This window comes from Fukomys damarensis, unplaced genomic scaffold, assembly GCF_012274545.1.
Source record: "Fukomys damarensis isolate Sample0158 unplaced genomic scaffold, DMR_v1.0_HiC HiC_scaffold_33, whole genome shotgun sequence".
Classification (NCBI taxonomy): Eukaryota; Metazoa; Chordata; class Mammalia; order Rodentia; family Bathyergidae; genus Fukomys; species Fukomys damarensis.
The window spans coordinates 47,747,996-47,768,814 of NW_022900945.1; the positions used below are offsets into that span (position 1 = coordinate 47,747,996).

Genomic DNA, 20,819 nt, shown 5'->3' on the forward strand with positions numbered 1-20,819 from the left:
AAGTTTTTTTTTTTTTTTTTGAGACAGGGTCTCACTATGTAGTTGAGACTGACCTGGAACTTACTATGTAGCCCAGGCTGGTCTCGAACTCATAGTGATCCCCCTGCCTCAGCCTCCTGAGTGCTGGGATTACAGGCATGCACCACCATGCCCAGCACAAAGTATTTTTAATACTCTAGATATTTCTTTTTTGACCTATGTATTGGTTAATGTTTACTTATTTTGTGATTTTCCACCTGAATTCTCTTTTAATTTCATTTTGGTCTGAGAGCAAAGATTGTGTAATTTCTGTTCTTAAAATCTTGTGGAGGTGAGTTTGATGGCACAAAACATAACCTGTTCTGGGGAATGTTTCATGTGAACTTGGGAAGAATTTGTATTTGCTATTGAATGTCAGTAATTTGTAGATGCTCCTTATACAGGGTTGTTTATTAGTCCTGTTGAGTTCAACTGTTTCCTTACTGCTGTTAGATCTACCCATTTCTGATAGAGGGATATCATAGTCTCCAAGTAGAATACTTGATTCATGTGTGTCTTTTGCAGATCTGTTAATTTTTGCTTCACTTACTTTGACACTGATGTTAGGTGTATATATGTTAAGTATTGCTCTGTTCTTAAAGAATTGATTTCTTTTTCATTAGGAAAATGTCCCCCTTTATCTTTAATAAATTTTCTTCCCCTGAAGCATATTCTGACCAAAATTAATATACTTGTATTTTTCTTGATCACTGCTGTCATGGTGTACCTTTTCCTGTATGTTTACTTTTAATTTGTATGTGTCTTTAGAAAAAGAATTTCAGATAGGCAGCAAATAGTTGGATCTTATGTTTTGATCCACTATGACCATCTGTATTTTGGTTGATGCATTTACACCATTGACATGCATCCAAAGTGGTCATTGATGTGTCTGGGTTAATATCTACTATAGTTGTTACTGTTTCCTAACTGGCATCCTTGCTTTTTATTCTTATTTTTGTGTTCCTTTCTTTTTTCTGTCTCCTATGTTTCTAATGGAGCACTTTATATGACTCAATTTTCTTTTTTTCTCAGCATGAGTTGTACTTCTTTTTTCACTTTTGTTTTTAGTGGTTACCCCAAAGTTTTCAACTTACATTTATAACTCATAGAAGTGTACTTTAAAATAACACTGTACCACTTCAATTATGATGCATGTTCCTCAAAATAAAATAATCTGAACCCTTTTTTAAATCCCTTGTAATATTGCTGTTATCTTACTTACACATAAACATATATGAATGTGTCTATATGTACATGTGTACATACATAATTGAATAAAATTACTATTATTTTGAATCATTATTTGTACATTGAAAAATAATTTTATTTTACCTTCATTTATTTATTCCTAGATACTTTTATGTAGATTCAAGTTTTTGATCTATGTAATTTTCTTTCTCTCTGAATTACGTGGTATTTTTTTTCAAGGCAGGCCGTCTGGCAACAAATTCCCTCAGGTTTTGTTTATCTGACAAAATATATCTTTCATTTTTGAAGAATTTTAAAAGGTACAGATTTTTAGGTTGATTTTTTTTTTCTTTCTTTCTCACTTAATACTTTACACTTAATACTTGCATGGTATGTTAGCCCACTTTCTGTTACTGTAGCAAAATACCTGAAACTGCATGCTTTATAAAGAAAGGTTTATTTGGAGATTGAGCAGCCCCATCTGTTTGACTTCTGATAAGTGTCTCGGGGCAGATGATAGAGTGGTAGGAATGAGCAAGATTGAAATCAGTCACATTGTGGGAGAGGAAGCCAGAAAGATTTATGGGCCAGGCTCATTATTTTTATCACAACTCAGAAATGACATGGTAAAAGGGCACAGAGGAGGAAGGGTACTCACCTCATGTTAGCAAAGAAGCAAAGAGAGAGAGAGAAAGGAGGAACCAGGACCAAGAATACATCTTTCCTGGTCAAGTCCCCAGTAACCCACTTCTTCCAACCAGGCCCCCTCTTCTGAACATGATATTCTGGGGACGTTTTAGATCTTAACCATAATACCACCCTCATGATAACTGAGATTCTGTAAAAAACTACATTTCATCCTTTCTAAGGAAGGTCCCTAATGACCTAATCACTTCCTATTAGGTCCTATCTCTTAAAGTTTCCACTTCCTCTAAGTATCCTCACTGATGATCAAGATTCTAACACACGAATCCTTTGGAGGCACACTTAAACCATATCCATACGGTAGCACATGGTTTCTGAGGAGAAGGTAGGTAGAATTCTTGTATTTGTTCCTCTGCAGACAAGGTGCTTTTGTCCACTCCTGGCTTCTTTTGGTATTTGTCTTAGTTACTTTTTCTCATTGTTAAGCCAAAATACCCAAAACCCAAAGTTAGAAGAGGAAATTTTGTTTAGTTCATGGTTTGTAGAGTTTTCATTCTGTCATCTCTTGGCTCCAAGGCAGGGGAAAAACAATTCATGGTGAGCACAAGGTAACAAAGCAAGCAAGGAACAAGCCACAACAGTATTATTCTTTATCTTAGATTTTCTGCAGTTTAAATATGATGTGTTTGGCTTTTGTTTTTTGGACATTTATCCTACCATTGTTTTCTGAGCTTTGTGAGTCCGTGGTTTGATGTCTAATATTTATTTGGGGAAATTTCCTGTCATTGTTTAAATATTTATTTTTTTGGTCATTTTTCTCTTTTTAGTATATGCATTATGTATATTTTACGCCTTTTATAATTGCCCCACACTTCTTTAACATTTTTTTTTCCTCCAGTCTGCTGTTTTGGAGTTTTCTTTTGAGAAATTTCTCAAGCTCAGAAATTATTTTCTCAGCAGTGTCCACTATGAGCCCAAAAAAGTAAATCTCCACTTCTATTACAGTTTTGATCTGTATCATTTCTTTTTGGTCCTTTTGTAGACTTTCCATCTCTTTGCCCACACTGACCATCTGTTTTTGCGTGCTATCTACTTTACCCATTGGAACCATTATTAATTATACTTGATGTGTGTTTCTGAGTACCTCCCAGTCCCCTTAGATGTGGCAGGAATGATAATGTTAGTTACAGTGGGATATTTCCCTGTCCCATAAGGGAATAAAGTGGGATAATGTTGATTATTTTGCCTTCCTTAGTCAGCTAAGCAATAATGAAATCTCAGAAGGTTAGGTTCTGGTTAACTGGTTGCTCTTGACAGCAGATCTTAAAATCCGAGTACTCTGGCTTGTTTCAGAATAGTTTCTTTTCTCCTATAGTCAGCAGCATGTTCTCCTATAGTCAGCAGCATGGTGGGATTTTTCTGTAATACTCACTATGAGATTTGATTCTTACATTGTGGAGGAGAAATTGCGTGTCTTTTTCCTTTCATGTATTTCAGTTTGGGTAATTTGTATATAGACCCCTATCCTCACCCCTTATCTGTGTTCAGTGTGATTGTAAGCCTATTGAAAGCATTCTTCGTCTGTTACTATGCTTTACCATGCTGCATTATCATTTCTAGTGTTTTGACTTTTCCATTTTCCATTTCTTTGCTAAAATGCCTCATGTCTTTATGTGTGATTTTACCTTGTCCACTAGGTCTTTAAAAATATGTCATGTTCTTTTTCAAATTTTCTGGTTCTGCCTGAGTTTAGTTTTGTTACTTGCTTTGTCTCTAGATAGTGGATAGTTTTTCTTACTTTCCTATGTATTTCATAATTTTTGATTGAATGCCAGATACCACCTCTGGGACTGTGAAGACTGGGTTAAGATTTATGCTTGGAATAAAATACTTCTACTGTAAGTGTCAGAGATTAAGTCAAAGTTTAGAAAATTTGGGATGGGTTTGAGTTTTTCTTGCTAAGTTTACCAAGTGTACCATTTGTTTCAGATTCTTCTAGCATTACCTTTTAATTAAAGTAGGCCTGCTGCTTTTGTTTCCTAACCGTTATATCTGTATTTTTATTTGTCTATGTATATTTTTGTCTGTCTGTCTCTCTGGCCATGAATTCACAGTAGGAACTGTAAGTCCAACCCCAGACCATAAAGTTCACTTTAGCTTTCTGTATTTTCATATTTCTCTTTCTTTACAGCCTGCCTCCTGTTATTCCTAGATGTTTACCTCTTTCCTTATACCTGCTGTGTAACCACTTTTCTGACTTCAGTAGGCCTCTGCCTCCATCAGTGTATCTTCCCCACACGGATGTCATTCTCCTGTCCTTGATTGGCCTCATTTTCCTGAATTGCTCCTATTCCCTTTTAGGGCATTGCCATTCTTTTCAGTCATACCTTTTTGGCACAGACCCCTAACCTCAGCATTTTCTGGAGTGAATTACTAAACAACAATGAGAGGAAGATCTTGGAAGTATTTTAATCTCTTTGATTTCGGATTTTGTCCAGGTTTGAATTATAAAGTGTTCTTGAAAAGGAGCACATCCATTTATCTATCCATCCATCTAAACTTTTGTGCTTACCTTGAAGTACTAAATTTTTGTGTGTAATTGATTAATTTTTTGTAAAAGTACTTATGTGATCCAAAGTAAATTTGGAACAGCTCACAGACAGGAAGATTTAGCTTTAATTGTTTCACATTAGGATCCCTACATGAAAATTTAATCAAAATGTTGACATTTTTGTTGCCATTGTCATGGATAAAAGTACACAGTGATGAAAACTGTGTGGTACTATGGAATATTTCCATTTTTTTTTCAATTTTCCAAGTCTCAGACTTCAAGAAGGAGCCTTTGGAGGTTTTGCCCCGCTGTGCACCCTAGTGGTATTCAGTAAGCTCTTTACCTTCATAACATGAGCTATCTATCTGTGAAAATGTGAGAAGTTCGCGTCAGAGTTGTGTGAGGATTAAAGATTGTGAATGCCTGTCTGAATAGGTATTACTTTCTTTTCCTTCATCTTTTGGCATTTTACCATGTTGTAAATTACTTTTTAATACAGTAGAATTTTACTGACCAATGAACTTTTCTTTCTTCTTTTTTTTTTGGTACTGGGGATTGAACTTGGTTCCTTCCACTTGAGAGGCAGGCGGCGGGACCACTAGGCTAAGTCCCTGGCCCACCAATTAACTTTTCTTCATGATAATTTCATACTACAAGCTGTGACCTTTACCTTTTTTCTGAGAATCCAGTAAATTTCTGAGATGTGCTGAAAATAAATAAACAGGCAATAATTGGAACTGTATTAATTGTCATTATTCTGATACTGAATGACATTAAATTTTACCACATATAAACCAGAAGATCAACTATAATTTAGAGCATAACAAGATGCCTGTTTTTTTTTTGCTTTTTGCTTTTTGTACTGAGGATCAAATTTGGAACTTTGTGCTTGCAAGGCAGGCAGAGAAACCACTGAGATAAATCCCTGGCCCACAAAATGCCTTTCTCGTATTAAGGAAATATGTTAACTAGGTAAGAACATTTTATAGTCATTAGATTCTCTGGTGTAGGGAACTAGATGGGGATTATGTGCTATTCTAATAAAGTGTTCCTCTTTCCTGTTGATTTGTTAATAACATAAATGTGAAGCATTATCATTTTATTTTCTTAAACTATTAAATGTTCACAAGTTAAAAATCTTGATGATTTATTATATTTACTTGATGCTATATGACTATTTCTTTCACAGAATTTTCTCATTTTTAAAATAGTAATTAAAAGTGGCCTTCCTTCCTAATAATTTATATCCATAAAATGATTTGTAACAGCACCTGATAAAATAAAGAAATTATTGTGTGGAATTTAATGTGTAATAAAAGAAACAACAGTAGTGAAGTTTTTCTTTACCAAAACACAGATGTAGTCTCTTGCTCATAGATGGGATTATTCCTGAATAAGTTCAGAGATATTTTCTAAGACAAATAGGATAGTCTTTTAAAACCTAAATTCTTTAAAGTTAGTAGTAAGAGTGCTGACTTTCCCAGGTTTAAGAGTCAGAAGTTGTCCTTATTGCATTAATTCTCAATTTAATTTTAGAAATCCTGACTTTGTTCCAGACACTGCTGCTACTGCCTTTGAAAATATGACTTCTTCATTTTCTGTAATGTGCTGGTAACTGGATAGAACATTTTTCTGAACTTTGCTGACACAGTAAATATTTAAAATATAATCTCTGACATTTTTCTCTAAAATGTGTGAGGTCATATATATATCACATCAACACGTTTAGAGTCACAATGCTAAATCTGTTTCATAATTGATAGAGCTGGGGATTTAGCTCAGTGGTGCCGCCACTTGCCTTGCATATGCAAGGTTCGGAGTTTGTTCCCAGTATCACGCACAAAAAAACAAACAAAACAAAACAAAAAACCACCCCAATTCATAGTTAATGATTATGGCATGGCCACTGATTTGATGGATCAGAAGATAGAGTTTATAGCTAATACAAGAGCTAGAAATTTAGGGATAAAATCTAGGACAGGAGTGCTCCCCAGAGAAGCCCTAAATGCTGCATGCAACACTGCCTAACCCTTTTATTAAATAAGCGCTCCAGCTATCCCTAGAGGAACCAAACACCTATTCTAGCTGATGACTCCTGTAAGGAGAGTGTTGGGATTTAAGTTTAGCTAAGTGCTCATAAAACACAAAAATAAGTATTCTTCAGAAGATACAACAGTCTGTACTTTATAGCACATTAATCACAGTGATACAATTCAGAGTTAATGAATGTGTGAAAGCACTAGAGGAAATGTGGCCTATACGTTTAAGAAAGTATTACTGGTGACCTATTGAGGTAACCTCATATTAGAGTCTACAAGGATTTTATAGTAATGTTTATAACTATGCCCAGTGATACAACAGAAAATATTTCTTGCATTTCTGAATAGGTGAAAATCTTAGCAGAAATGGAGTCTATGGAAAAAAAATAATGTTGGAAATTCTAGAAATGGAAAATATAGACTCTGAAATGACTTTGTGTTTATTATCATTGGAAGTGTTGAGTCAGTAAATTTGAAGATAGATTAGTGTAAATTATTCAGTGTAAAGAAAAGTAAAAAGTCTATAAAAATGAACAGTGCTTCAGAAACTTGTGGGACAGTATTAAAATGTCTAGCATACATGTAGAGTCCCAGATGGAAAAAGCAATAACTGGAAAGAATGTTTAAAGTAATATGCCTTATTTTCCTGTGTTTGATTCCAAACCTGAATTTTAAGAAACAGTCATCCTTTCTTTTCCTGTCTCCCTTTTTTCCTTCTTTTCTTCTTCCCATCCTGCCTCCCACCTTGCCTCCTTTTCTTCTTTTCTTCTTCCTTCTTTAAACTCAGGGCTTTCACACTGAGCTACATGTCTAGCCCATTTTTAAATTTGAGACAAGTTATCACTGGTTGCCCAGGCTATGCTCAAATTTCTGATCCTCCTGCCTCAGCCTCCTAGAATGCTGTGAAGGAAATAGATTTCTTAACATGAGAATATACCAAGCACACTTAGGCATGTCATAAGCAAACAGCTAAACTCTAAAGGTGAAAATCTTTGGAAGCATCTAGGGAAATGACACAGTAATACACTCTTATTTGAATGATTGCTGTGTACTCATTAGAAACCACAGAGATTTTTCTTCATTTTAACTTCCTTAAAAATACATATTTTCTTAAAGGCAAAACACATTTTATATTGGGATTATAATGTACAGATTTAATGCATAGAAACTATGGAATAAATGACAGAAAGAAGGAAGAAGTAGATCTACCCAGTAAACGTTTTACGTTTCATACAAAATTGTACAATATTACTCTAAACAGATTGTGAAAGTTGATGATTTATATTTTAATCCCTAGAGCAAACACCAGATCAAGATGATGTGAAAATATATATTTTTTAATTCCTAGAGCAAATCCTAAGTAAAAAAAAAAGATATGAAAATATATGGTTCAGTCACCGTATGGTAGCATTATTCATTGGTAGGACACATAACTAGTAAGCATGGGACATTGGGCTGGATCTTAGCACCACAAACAACAACATAACAAAACCCACAAAAACCGTGTAATGCATCTATACCCAGTAATACCATTATTATTGTAATTAAATTTTAGGAGAGCAGGTCTCACCCTATTACCTAGATTGGCCCTGGAGCTCCTGGCCTCAGGTCCTCCTCCAGCTTCAGCCACTTGAGTAGCCAAGACTGTCAACATGCACCGCCAGGCCTGGCCTTTAGTAATTTATTAGATTTTAGTGGGCTGTTCTAAATAAAAGGCAAGGATAAAATAAAATAAAAGGCAGCATAAAAGCAAGCTCTCACCATAAGAGACTGACTTTGGAAGTAAGTGAATGGAAAAAAGATGCAAAATATACAAACATGAAGTATAGGCCAAAATGACTGCATTAATGTGAAATGAAAGTAGACTACAAGACAAAAATGTTACCAGATGTTAGGGACATTTCATAGTGGTAAAATGTTGAACTCATTAGAAAGCTACAAAAATCATAGCATTAAACAAGTAACAAATATCTAATAAATAACAAAGTCTTTAAATGCATGAGTAAAAAGTGGACAGAATTAAAAATAATTTTTTTAAATCCTTGCATTAAAAAGACAGTTCTACCTAGATTGTTGGATCTTTCTACATTCCTCTTTAGTAAATTGATGGAACTCAATAATGGTGTAGAAGTATCACATTTTAAATGAAATTATATTTATGGAATACTATTCAACAACTATAGAATTATATGAATTATTTTGCAGTGCACATGATGTACTTATTAACATAAGCCACACGTGGGACTACTGAATAGTTTTCAGTTAAAAAAAAGTAACAGTATGTTCTTTGATCATAGTGGAACTGAATTAGGAATCAGTAATAGACATGAAGAAAAATTCCAGTATTTGAAAATACAACAACATACTTGTAATTAATAATATACCAGGGAAGCAATCACAAGGGAAACTGAAAATATTACAGCATTGGTTATGGGAAGGCATCACAAAATTGATAAACTTTTTTAGCTAAGTTGATCAAAAAAGAAGAGCTAGAATTACTGATAAGGAGCTAAAGGTGTAGGGAAGGTGTGATACGTAGGGGAAGAACAAAAAGGGAAAAGAAAAAAATGTGAGAGAATGAAAAGATGAAAATAAAGTGTTTGTAGATGGGGAGGGGAGGAAGGGGTGAAGGGAGGGCAGAGGTAAGGGGAAAAAAATGAGAATCAAGACTTGCCATGTAAAGGTACATGATCCCAACAATGAATGTAACTGTACTGTATCCCTAAATGTACCAATAAACTCAATAAAAAAAAAATGATATTTTCAAACTCAGGCTGTAATTGTAGAATCTATAGCCATTATAAGCATAATAATGGAATATTATAAGCAGTTTTTTCAAATAGACAAAGTGGACAAATTCTCTGAAAAATAATCTTAATAAAACTGACTCAAGATAAAGCAAAAAAAGTATAAATATATAGTATTATTTGAATTAAAAAATACGTTGCAAAATTAACACCCAGGTAAATGGTTTCATTGATTATTTCTATCAGATAAGGAAATTCAATCTTTCACAAACTCTCCACATAACAGAGAAATGAAGGGTACTTCCCAATCTTTCAAGGCTAGCATAACACTGCCATCATAGCCTGCAACAACAAAAAGAGAAAACTGAAGCCCAGTATACCTTGTAAATACATCAGCAAAGATTCTGAACAGGATATTAGTAAAGCACAGCAGTAAAATGTGGAAAAGGATTATCATGTGCCAGTGGTGTTTATTCCAGGGAAACAAAATTGGTTTAACATTAAAAAATAAAAATAAAATTCATTGTGTTAATAGAATGGAGAAAAATCATATGCCGCCTTTATAAAAAATTCAGTAAAATCTGTTGGTAAATTGCAATACTCGTTAATGATTAAAATCTCTCAGTAAGTTAATATTAGAAAGTGAAGTTTTATCTTCCCCCACCTGTTCTCACAAGGCACACTTACAGAAACTCTTTGGCGGTTCCTATCGTAGTGCTAAAATATTAAAATGCTGTGGTAAGATGTTAAAATGCTTTTCACTCATGAACAAAGGAAGGAGGTCCATTGTCACTACTTACATTTGGCATTATACTGAAGGTCCTAGCATTGTAATGAAGTAAGAGACCGTACATTAAATCCTATAGCCTTTTTTCTTTTTCTAGCTTTTTTCAGATTTTCTAGATCTATGTTTGTTGTCTGCAAATGAATAGTTTTACTTACTTCCTTTGTTTCTGATCTCTGTGTAGCCAGAAGCACCATCACAGTACTGATTCCCCGCAGATGTCACTACCCACATGTTGTGGTTGGCACTGGTTGCCCTGCTGGTCCTGGAAACTCCAGAAGTTCTGCACACTAGAAAAACTATACTCCTCTCTTGACTGAATGGATTCTCCACTATCTGTGGTCCCTAGCTGCTGCTTTTCAGCCTAATTTGGGTACTCCTGAATAGCAAAACTAAGGTGGTAGTGTTTGCTGCTTTAATTACAAAGGAAGCCTGCAAACGTGATTATCTGGCCTTTGCAGCTTCTTCATGATAAAAGACAGAATGGGGTTACTTGTTCGTCAGACAGAATGACAGCTTTCTTACAAAGTAGAGGTGGTGCTTTTTGAAGAGGCTGATTTTTGAAGGGTCCGTGGGTGGGATCTAGCCACAATCTCATAATTCTCTGGTTTTCCCCTGCATTAAACCATAATACTGTGAAACTAGACCACACTGTTTTATTTTTCTGTATACCATAATTGTTTGCCTGAAATAGACTCTGTTACATATTCTGTGCCTGGTTAATACCTACAAAGACCATTGAGATGAATTTAGATACTGTAAAATGCTTTTGCTTCAGTATGATAGGCCATTGGAATTCAAATTGTTACAGTTTGTAATATAGGTGGGTGATGACAAACACTTAAAATTTGAAATACTTTGACCCAGCAATCCATTTCTACAAATCTGTTACCTAGAAGTAACAAGGTAGATACATCGACAAACACTTAGAAGGATATGTTACTGTGGTACTGTTTGTGGAAGCAAATATATGAAAATGGTCTGACCATCATGCTAAGGGAATGGCTGAATAAATAGATGCTCTTACTGTGTAGCAGCAGTCATAGCCTGTGCTATGTGTGCTGCAGTGGGTTATTTGTATCATTGGAAACTCTGAAAGGTTTGCCATCACTGCTTTACAGTATTAATATTAATCTGTTACTGTAGGATATTGTGAACCTATAGAGACATTGTTCATATATTTAATCCAGGAAGAATGTGGTTTGTATTTTCCATTACAAAAGCATTTTATAAACCAACAGTTAAAATTGAGTGTGTGTTTATGTTCATCCAGTCAGCTAGTTTTATAGTATTTTGGCTGAAAAATAGTGGTTATTTCAAGTAAAAATAGTTGTAGAGATGACAGATATAAATTATCTCAAAGGATTTGGGAGGCAAATTTCAAAGTATTGGATAATATTTTAGAAGGTGGGGTGAGATTGGAGTTAATCTTGTTTCCCAGCATTCTAATTTTTGGTGTTAGACCAGTGGTGGGCCAGTTATTTGATAGAATGTTTTAATAGTACTAGATTGGAGAAAGATTGTAAGTTCATTTTAAGAATTTTGAATTTGAGTGGATATAGTTAGATTTAAATGAAAATAGTTGGTAGAGAGAAGCAATAAATGTTGCTCAATGGAGAAATATTTTTTAGATTAAATTTTAAATTGACAAAAACATGGGGGGCATGTGATATCTTAATAAATATTTCTGTAGTGGAGTGTTTAAATAAGGTTGAATATATCTGTCTCCATAGTTACTATTTCTTTATTGTGGAAACATTCAGACTTTTTTCTTCAACTTTTTGAAGTCCACAGTACATTATCGTCATCTCTAGCTATCCGTCTGTGCAGCGGCGTGTCAGACTCCTAACTATAATGTAGTGCCTTTGACCAACATTTCCTGTCTCTCACTGTCTTCTGCTCTCTCCTCTGGTAACCACAATTCTTCCCTGGATTTCTAGGAGATCTACTTTTCTAGGTTCCACATATGAGTGAGATAATGTGGGTTGTATTGATTCTGTAGAACACTTTGGGCAGTATGGACATTTTAACAATATTCTCCTAATTTATGAATACGAGGTGTCCTTTTATATCCTCTTATAATTCCTTTCATCAATGTTTTGTTATTTTCATTCTAGAGACCTTTTGCCACTGCTTAAATGTATTCCATTTTTTCGTAGCTGTTTTCAGTACTGACTAGCGATATAGATTGGGGAGTCAGTTGCTGTGTAATTGAAAACAAACGTGAAATTTCCAAGAAAACAGTTTTGGTTAGGAAAAGAAGTGGGCCTAGAATCCAGCCTCAAGAGCCACAGTAGTATAGCCAGATAGAAAACAGTGAGTCAGTGCAAAAAAATGAGATTTGTAAGATTGTTGAAGACAAGGGAAGAAATTTTTTTATGGAGGAATTGGTCAGTAATGACTGAAAATGTTCTTGCACAATTGTGTGGCTAGTCTTTAGCAAAACTCATTTCAGTGAAATGATGGGAGGGAAGCCATGTTGCAGTAGGTTGAAGAATAGAGAGGAAGTTGATACTAATTTGTAAAAATTTGTGTGAAACTGCGTTGTTTCAGGGATTAATGGCAAGACGGAGTTGGTACTTGTTCAGTGCAGATGCAGTCTTTCTCCACTATTTTCCATTATCCACCTTTTGTTAGTTGAATACACATATGCAGAAACTACTGATATGGAGAGCCAACTGTATTTGATTCAAGATAGAATTGCTTATGATTTAAATATTTTTCCTTTTCCAGTTTTTTAAAATATGTATTTTATAATAGATAATAAGAGAATATGAATTATTTATCAGAGTCTAGTAAAGAGATGGAATTCATCCAGTTTTGAACAGAAAGAATTTAACATAATGAATTACTAACTAAGCATAAAATTGTTAATTAGCTAAATGGTAGATTAAAAAGAATACTCTGAAGGTATCACAGTCGTGGCTCTTACAGAAAGCAACCAGGGCTGAAGGAAGAAGTTTTAATTGAAATTTAGAAAGTTAAAGAGGAAGGGTCATGCAGAGGTGCCATTTGACCACTAATGAGGACGACCTGGCCAGTTAATGCGGCTTCTGATTTCTTTGTAGTTAAAGAGTTGAGGGTGCAGAAGCTGGTTGCTTTTGTATGTGTTGAGAAAACACATGTTGGAATTTAGCCGCTGCTGCAGAAAGGAACTGCTGTTTGTGCTGACAAGAAAGGCTGAAAGGCAGGCTACAGTGGAGTCTTTGGTGTCCCTGCCCACTTTTGCTGGGTATACTGAGAAATAAGTCCCTTGCTGCTTTGTAGTCAAGTCATCATGGTTGTGCTCACTGGATCAAGTGATATCTTACACACATAGGCTTGTTTTTGCTTATTATAAAAGAGATTTTTGTGTAACAGAATGCACGGTGTATTCAGGCATCTATCGTAGGTCCTGTGCATAGTTCCTGTAAGATTGGGTTGTAGGTCTGGCGATTGCAATGGATGCAAATGAACTTTGGCTGCTACTTTGCTGTGACTAATGATTCCTTTTATCTCTCACCTAAACTAGTGTCTTCTGTCAACCTTCATGAAACTGTGGTAGTATGTATGAATGCGTTTACTTTTCTTTGTGCTAATGCTTAGTTTTGCAGTGACTCTTAGTTGGACCTTAGAAACAGCTGTCTAATCATTAAGATTGCTTCTGTTTATGATGATGATGAAAAATTCATCTTGAATATAATATGGAGAGTAAAAGAAGGGAAATAAAGAATTGAAAGAGAGAGAAAATATGTGGAGAGGGTTCAAACAATACTTATTAGTAATGCCAGATGAGTTTAATGGAGTAAATTATAATCAATATTTGAAAGGATATTGGGAATGAATGAGAAATATTAAAAAACTACCAAAGAAGAAAGGCGTCTGTTACTTACAAAAAAGTAACATCTGACAGCAGAGTTCTCGATAGTAGTAGATGCCAGAAAACATTAGGGTAATAGCTTTAAACCGAGAGAAAATAGCTTTCAACCCAGGATTTTGTATTAGCCAAACTGTCATTCAGGAGGGAAGATATAAGATACAATATAAATAGATATATACACTAATAAAATATTTTGAGGAATTTAATGCTGAGTATAAAAAATTAATGTTTGATAATGCAAATTGTAAGAATATATTCCACATGCATTTGTATGTGTGTGGGTGATTTAAGACTGTGGACTTGGGGTGGAGGGTTAGGTCAGTGGCAGAGCACTTGTCTAGCAAGTATAAGAAAATAAGCAAAGAAGAATGATAATGGAGTATTTTTTTTCAAGTATCAGATTTTAGGAATCAAAAGTTTGGTAAAAGGTACCTAAAGATAACCACTCCTAAATTGCTGGGGAAGGACAAATTATCAGTAATTTATTGAAAGTATGTATGTACTGGTACAAATGTACGAACTGGTTGATAGAACATTTTCACTCTGGAATTACCACGTTGTAGCATATCTAAAATAGCCACACAGTATAGAAACAAATTAAATATCCATCATTAAATATATTACAATGCATCTATACAATGGAAATTCTGCAGCCCCCCTGAAGAGAAGGAAGTGATTTAGAAAGATTTCTATGATATAATAAGTGAAAAAAAGAAGTTCAAGATGAAATATCTCTTATTTTGTGTTAGGGAGAAAATGTATAGTATTCTGTTAAGAGGTGTGTTAGAGATTGTGTGTGTGTGTGTGTGTGTGTGTGTGTGTGTGTGTAAAAACTGTAACAGAATATCTTTCTGGAAGGGCTCCAAAATGAGTTGATAAGAAATAGCTAGGAACCATGTATTCTATGAGACTGGTTTAGAACAAGATATTTACTAGATACTTAAGAACCAAAATATTTACTGGATATTTAAGAAGCTCCTAGCTAGTTGCATTGTAGAAGGAACTGTGTAGTTGAGGGACAGAATTGGATTTTTTTAAAATTTTGATATTTTTTGGACTTTGCATTGTTTGCCTACATTGTATACTAAAAACTAATTTGTTTTATATTTACTTTTGTCTCTTGAAATTGCTACTGAAAATAGGGAATGTAAATCTGTCTTTATTAAAGTTTACATATTTATAATAAATCAAGATCATTGTAGTATGTAAGGGAACTTCCTTCAAGGACATTTGAGTGTTTTATTTTTTTAACTTTATACTATAATTGGCTACTGTACATCTTGACTGTTATTAATTATCCAAGGTAGTTGAAAATTAGGCAGCATGCTCTTGGCCAATTCTGGATGTGAAATGAAAATGCCTTCTATTTTGAAATAGCTTATATTTTGGTCATTTTATCATTTAAATATTTTATATTTAGAAAATATGTGATGCAAATATGTGATTAATATTAGTTCTTAGAGAAATATTGGTCCCTTTGCTCTCATAGTAAACAGAGAAAACACTATTTACTATGTAATGTAACTTGTCTTTATGGACCTTTAAAGTAATACAAAGAGGATTGAACTTACATCTCCTTTTCTGAATTAATCAGATAACTAAGAATTAATACAATTTTTAGCTTAACTTGTTTTTCTTTGGGGTTCTTAATGTAAAAGTATATATTGAAAGAAATGATGAGTTATAGATTTATAAATATATCTAATTACAGATCTTTAAAGGAGTTTTTGCCTCATTTAACAGTCTTGCAAGATATCTTAATGTCACATTTCTTTGGCTACTTCTACATATTCTTCTCTAATATTTTCTACCCCTGCTTTTGGGGTGCTTTGTTTAATACAATCTCAACTCAAACTTTGATGCATTCCAGCCTGTTAACTACTTATTATTTGAAAATTTTGATATTTTGTCAGAAATATTTTGCTGCAGTGACAAAGTGGAATCTTAAATAAATAATTGATTAATTTGGAATCCATTTGAGGAGGATAGGCCTAGGACAGCATGTCACTTTTCCTAGTAGAATGTTCTGACTCAATCTCATTTTGGAGTCTAAATCAGTCGTCTTCAAAGTAGAGTTTAATCCCTGCCTATTGGGATATCATAAGCTTAGTAGAAATTTTACTGTCTGCATCTTAATAATTCGTGAGTTTGGAAATCACTGATATTTCCAGTTTATTGTTTTGGGTACCAAAAAAGCAATAGAGAGGGACCTAAGAATAAAACATTGGTAACTCTGAAAGTAAGCTTGAGCTGTGAACTCAACTATTTTCTCTTTTATAATGTAGTTAGACCTTAACAGAAAATGTTGTGTTGTAAACATGTTTACAGTAATCCAACGGCATTTCGCCCAGTTGGGTTACATCTTTTATTTTAATGTTAAACTAAGCTTGACTATCTTGAATGAAAATTCTGTAGCCTAATGTTTGTTTTTGCCTGCTGAAAATACAGATGACATTAACATCAAAACCATGTCTTTTCTTTTCAATTAATTGTAATTTCAGGATTTTGCTTATTGGAGTTTTTTCTCAGGATCCAATTTGCAAAGATTTTCTCTAGTTACTGTGTGCTCTGTGGTAGCAATTAAATGTCCTCGCTCCCCTGCCTCCATGCATCTAGTACATAGTGTGAGATACAGCAGTAAGCAAAGACCATTGATGGCTAAAATTTATTGGCATTCTTTTTTTTTTTAATCTCAGATATTCAAGATTAAAGCAGTACAATTGGCTGAGAAACTCCTTCCTGCCTTTAATACACCTACAGGGATTCCCTGGGCAATGGTGAATCTGAAAAGGTAAACCCTGTTTTTTGTGATTGTTTTTATTCTGGAAGAGTTAACTGATTTTAAAAAAACCTTTTTAGTCTTAGAAATTTCTAAGGATCTGCCCCATCATACTTTTCAAAATTACATTGTGTTTCTCTTCATATGTATGTACTAGTATGTTGATTTAAAACATTTTCTAATTAAAAAAAAATAAGTCCTTTACTTTGAAACAGGTCACCTCCTCTAACTTAGTTACAGTTTTTACTACTTGTTACTCTTAGGTATAGATTTCTCTTCTACACAAGGGTATGGTCATACAATGTTTTATTTGCTTATTAACTTCCCCTTAAAGCTATAATAGATTTATAGTACTTTCCTTTTCTTTCTATTTTTGTATATTACTTGCTGATCTGTAAGTCAAGATGGAAAACAAGTCATAATTCATGATATTGTTTTATAGTATCTATACTCTCAAAGTCAAAACGAGCTCTTAAATTCATTCTTTTCAGTGTGTTTCATTCTAAAAAAAATCATAATTTTTTACTTAGAAGTACACAGATGACATGTTTTCTTTGTTTAACTTTGTAAATCATTGAAAGATAAAAAATTTAAGTTTGCATGATGTCAACATTTTAACTTGCATTTGACCAATTTATGTTGACTGGAACTCTGGTACTTAATTTTTTCCAAGTAATATCTCTTTTTGTGTTACAGTTTGTAAATTATGTGAAAATTTGACTTGTTTTCCTTGCACTTAGACTCTCTTAAGTTAGGAGCATTTATATTTCTGGAGATGTTAATCAGTGACAACTTCATTTGAAAAAATAATCTGTTTTCGTCATTCCTAATGAAGAACTTGGAGTTTAGGTTTACATTGAGAAATCAGCATTTAATTCTGAACGATAACCCTAACTTTACTGCTCTCTGATCTCATGCACTACATAAACACATTCCCTCCTGTGTGAGGAAAAGGCTGAAGTCCTGAGTGGTCTCCATAAAGGGCACGGCCAAGTGATGTGGGGCACGCACTTGCTCTCAGTTCATGGCAAATTTCAGGTGTTGCCTCTGGGACCGTAGACACCACACACTACCCCCAACCCAAACTGTGGTGAGGCTTGTCCTCCAGCTACCCACACTCCTTTCCTTGTTTTGTTTAATAAGTCTGCCTGTGCCTCTTACTGAAGTGTCCTGAAATGCTTTATGTGATGATGCAAGAACCTACTTTGTGTCTGTGTGTTGGGGGAATGAGTTGAGGTCCTCATCTCTTTGGGGTACCATCACTTCAGTTGGGAGAAACTTAGCATTTCTACACTGCTGGTTTGTGTTAGAATGGGTTCCTACAGTTTTCTTCTGTTGAAAAGTCTATTTTGCATTCATAAAGGATATTTTTAATATCTATGAAATTCTGAGTTAACATATGCATATTTGTTTTCTTGCACTTTAAAGCTCACTTTAGCCTCTGTTATTTCTTGGTAGGTGAGATTTTAATTGTTATTTTCATACTATTTATTGCCCCCCCCTTTTTTTTGAGACAGGGTCTCACTATGTAGTTGAGACTGACCTGGAACTCACTATGTAGCCCAGGCTGGTCTTGAACTCACAGCGATCCTCCTGCCTCAGCCTCCCAAGCGCTGGGATTACAGGTGTGCGCCACCACTCTGGGCTCTGCTGTTTTGCCCGTAATATTTATTTTTTACCAGGATTTGTTTTAACTACGATGTGTTCATAACAGTTTTTTTCCTACTTTATTTTTAATTTTATTTTCTAAAATTCTTATTACAGTGCTTACATTTTAGAACTTTTTATTACTGTCCTATAGGTCCGCAAAGCTCTTCTTTTAATTTGTCAATCCTTTTTTTCCTCTTCTTCAAATATTATAATTTTCACTAATCTGTCTTCAAGTTCACACTCTTTCCTGTTTTTCTACTCTGCTTTTAAGCCTATGCCATTATGTTTTTAGAATTTTATTTGGTCCGTTGTCATTCTGATTATATGCTGAGATTACATTTGTAACCTTTTGTTGTGAAGTATTTTCCTTTATTTCTTGGAATTTAGAACAGATTATTTAAATTTCTTGTAATTCTATATTGGGTCATCCTTTGAGGCTGGCTGGGACACATTTTGAATGTATATGGATTTGTGAAAGTTAAGCTGTGGAGACAGCCTTCTGTTGTATTTTTCTGAATCCCTTTCTCCCCCAGATAGTCAACAAAACTTTGGTTTCTGTCACAATTTATTTCTTTAACTGGATTGCTTCAAGTGTGTGTTTATGCATTTGTGATTTAGAGAACAGACAGAAACTTAAGCAGAACTTAGACGCAATTAAAGGCACCCCTTCTCTGGCTCTTTTCATCCAGGATTCTTTTATGTTCTTTCATTGCTGCAATCACTAGCTAGAATTTTTCATGCATGTTGAGTTTAAACATAAGGCATCATGAACAAACTTAAAAAGAAATAACAAACTAGGAAAAATTTTAGTATCAATAGTGATATTTATATAAGAATATCATTCTTAATATATAAAAAGCTTTTACCAACTGTTAATAAAAATACCCATCAGTTTAGAAAGTTGCTAAATACATGAATAGGTAATTGAAAAAAAGGATATACAAGTAAAAGATAAATACAAAAACTTTGTCCACTTTTTCCACTCTAGTAATAAAAATTATAATTAAAAAATTCATTTTTAGGGCTGGGGATTTAGCTCAGCGGTTTGGTGGCCTGCCTTGCAAGTGGAAGACCTGAGTTCAATCCCTGGTACCAAAAAGACAAAAACAAAAACAAAACAAAACAAAACAAAATTCATTTTTTATTGAGCAATTTGACAAAAAGAGCAATGATATTATTTAAGATTGGCATGAATAAAGAAATAAAAGCTTATATAGAATTTGAAATTGAGTAATTTGGAAGGCAGATTGGCAGTAGGTTTCAGAAATCTTGATATATGTCTGCCTGTTGACTTTGCAATTTTAGATCCAGAAATTTATCTTGATGAAGTGAGTGTTCAAAGATTTGTTAGAAGAATGTTCAGAGTGATGCTGTTTATATTTATACAGCATTCAAAAAGGATGTTTATTATCTATTAAATGAAAAGGCAACATTTAAAAGAAAATGACCTTATTTTTGCATAAAATAATCATACTTTAGCTTCTTTCCCACTCACTTCTATGTGTGAGATTTTACTTTAGTCTGTCCTCTCTTCTTCTCTGTAGTCTACACAAGCAATAAGGAATCATTTTTTCCTGTCCCTTTTCTCACTCTCTTTTCTCTATTTAGCTAGATTTTTTAAATTGGGCAAATGAATTGTGTGTATTTGGTATATATATATTGACATAACATATATTCCTTATACACTGTCTTCTATTTCAAACTCTTAATCTTTTAAGGAAACTACTATCAAAAGTTCTATGTTATTTATCCAAATATATGCTTATGTAAGTACATATGTCTTTGTATGTATGTATTATTTACTTGTCATTTTCACTTGAGACTAGGTCCAGGAAAGAATTTCATATCTATACTTTATTTATATCATTAAAATAAGTATAATATGATCATGAAAATACTGTAACTTATTTAGTATTGATGTGAACTTTTATTCATGAACTGTTAGATGTTTCCTAATTTTTTGCCATCACAGAATGCCAGTAAGAGTGTCCTGAATATATTGGGAATTGCCTTGGGCTTGTTCATATGTGTATGTGTATGTAGATATACTGCATTTGAATTGGCAAGAATTGGGTAAAAATGCTAGAGCTATGTCCCTTTGTCTTACATTGAAAGACCCTGCCTTTGAAGAAGATATGATATGCCTTTTGACATTTTCATAATTGTGTGAGAACTCTTATCTAGTATTTGAAAATACTTATTTTATTAGACAAATAAAAACAAACTCATTTTATTGATTTTTTTTTTTAGTAAGGTTGAGTATATTTTATTCAGTGTTCATCTTTTGTATGTCTTTTTCCCATTGGATATTTAAATAATAAGTGTGTTAAGGCATCCTTTTTGGTGATGGAAATATTTTTTGCCACTATTTGTGGGAATTTGTTCTTAAAATTTTTTTACCCTCCTCTCCTCTCCCCTCCCCTCCAAAGGAAAAGAGAACTTGATTTTTAATTGATCTTTTTTAAAAAGATGTTTGGATTATTGCTGATACTACTTATTGTAAAGTTCCCTTTCTTCCCACTAATGTAATAATTTTATGATAAAATATAAAAAATATTT

At 33.8% G+C, this 20,819-nt stretch overlaps 1 protein-coding gene across 1 annotated transcript in view; it reads left to right on the forward strand.

Moving 5' to 3' along the window:
* The window catches only part of Man1a2 (mannosidase alpha class 1A member 2), a 119,401-nt gene that overhangs the window by 50,298 nt on the left and 48,284 nt on the right, over positions 1–20,819 (forward strand). Inside the window, exon 6 of the mRNA XM_010631188.3 lies at positions 16,528–16,622. Coding sequence (XP_010629490.1) covers positions 16,528–16,622 — 95 coding nt within the window. The remainder of the gene's footprint in view (positions 1–16,527; positions 16,623–20,819) is intronic.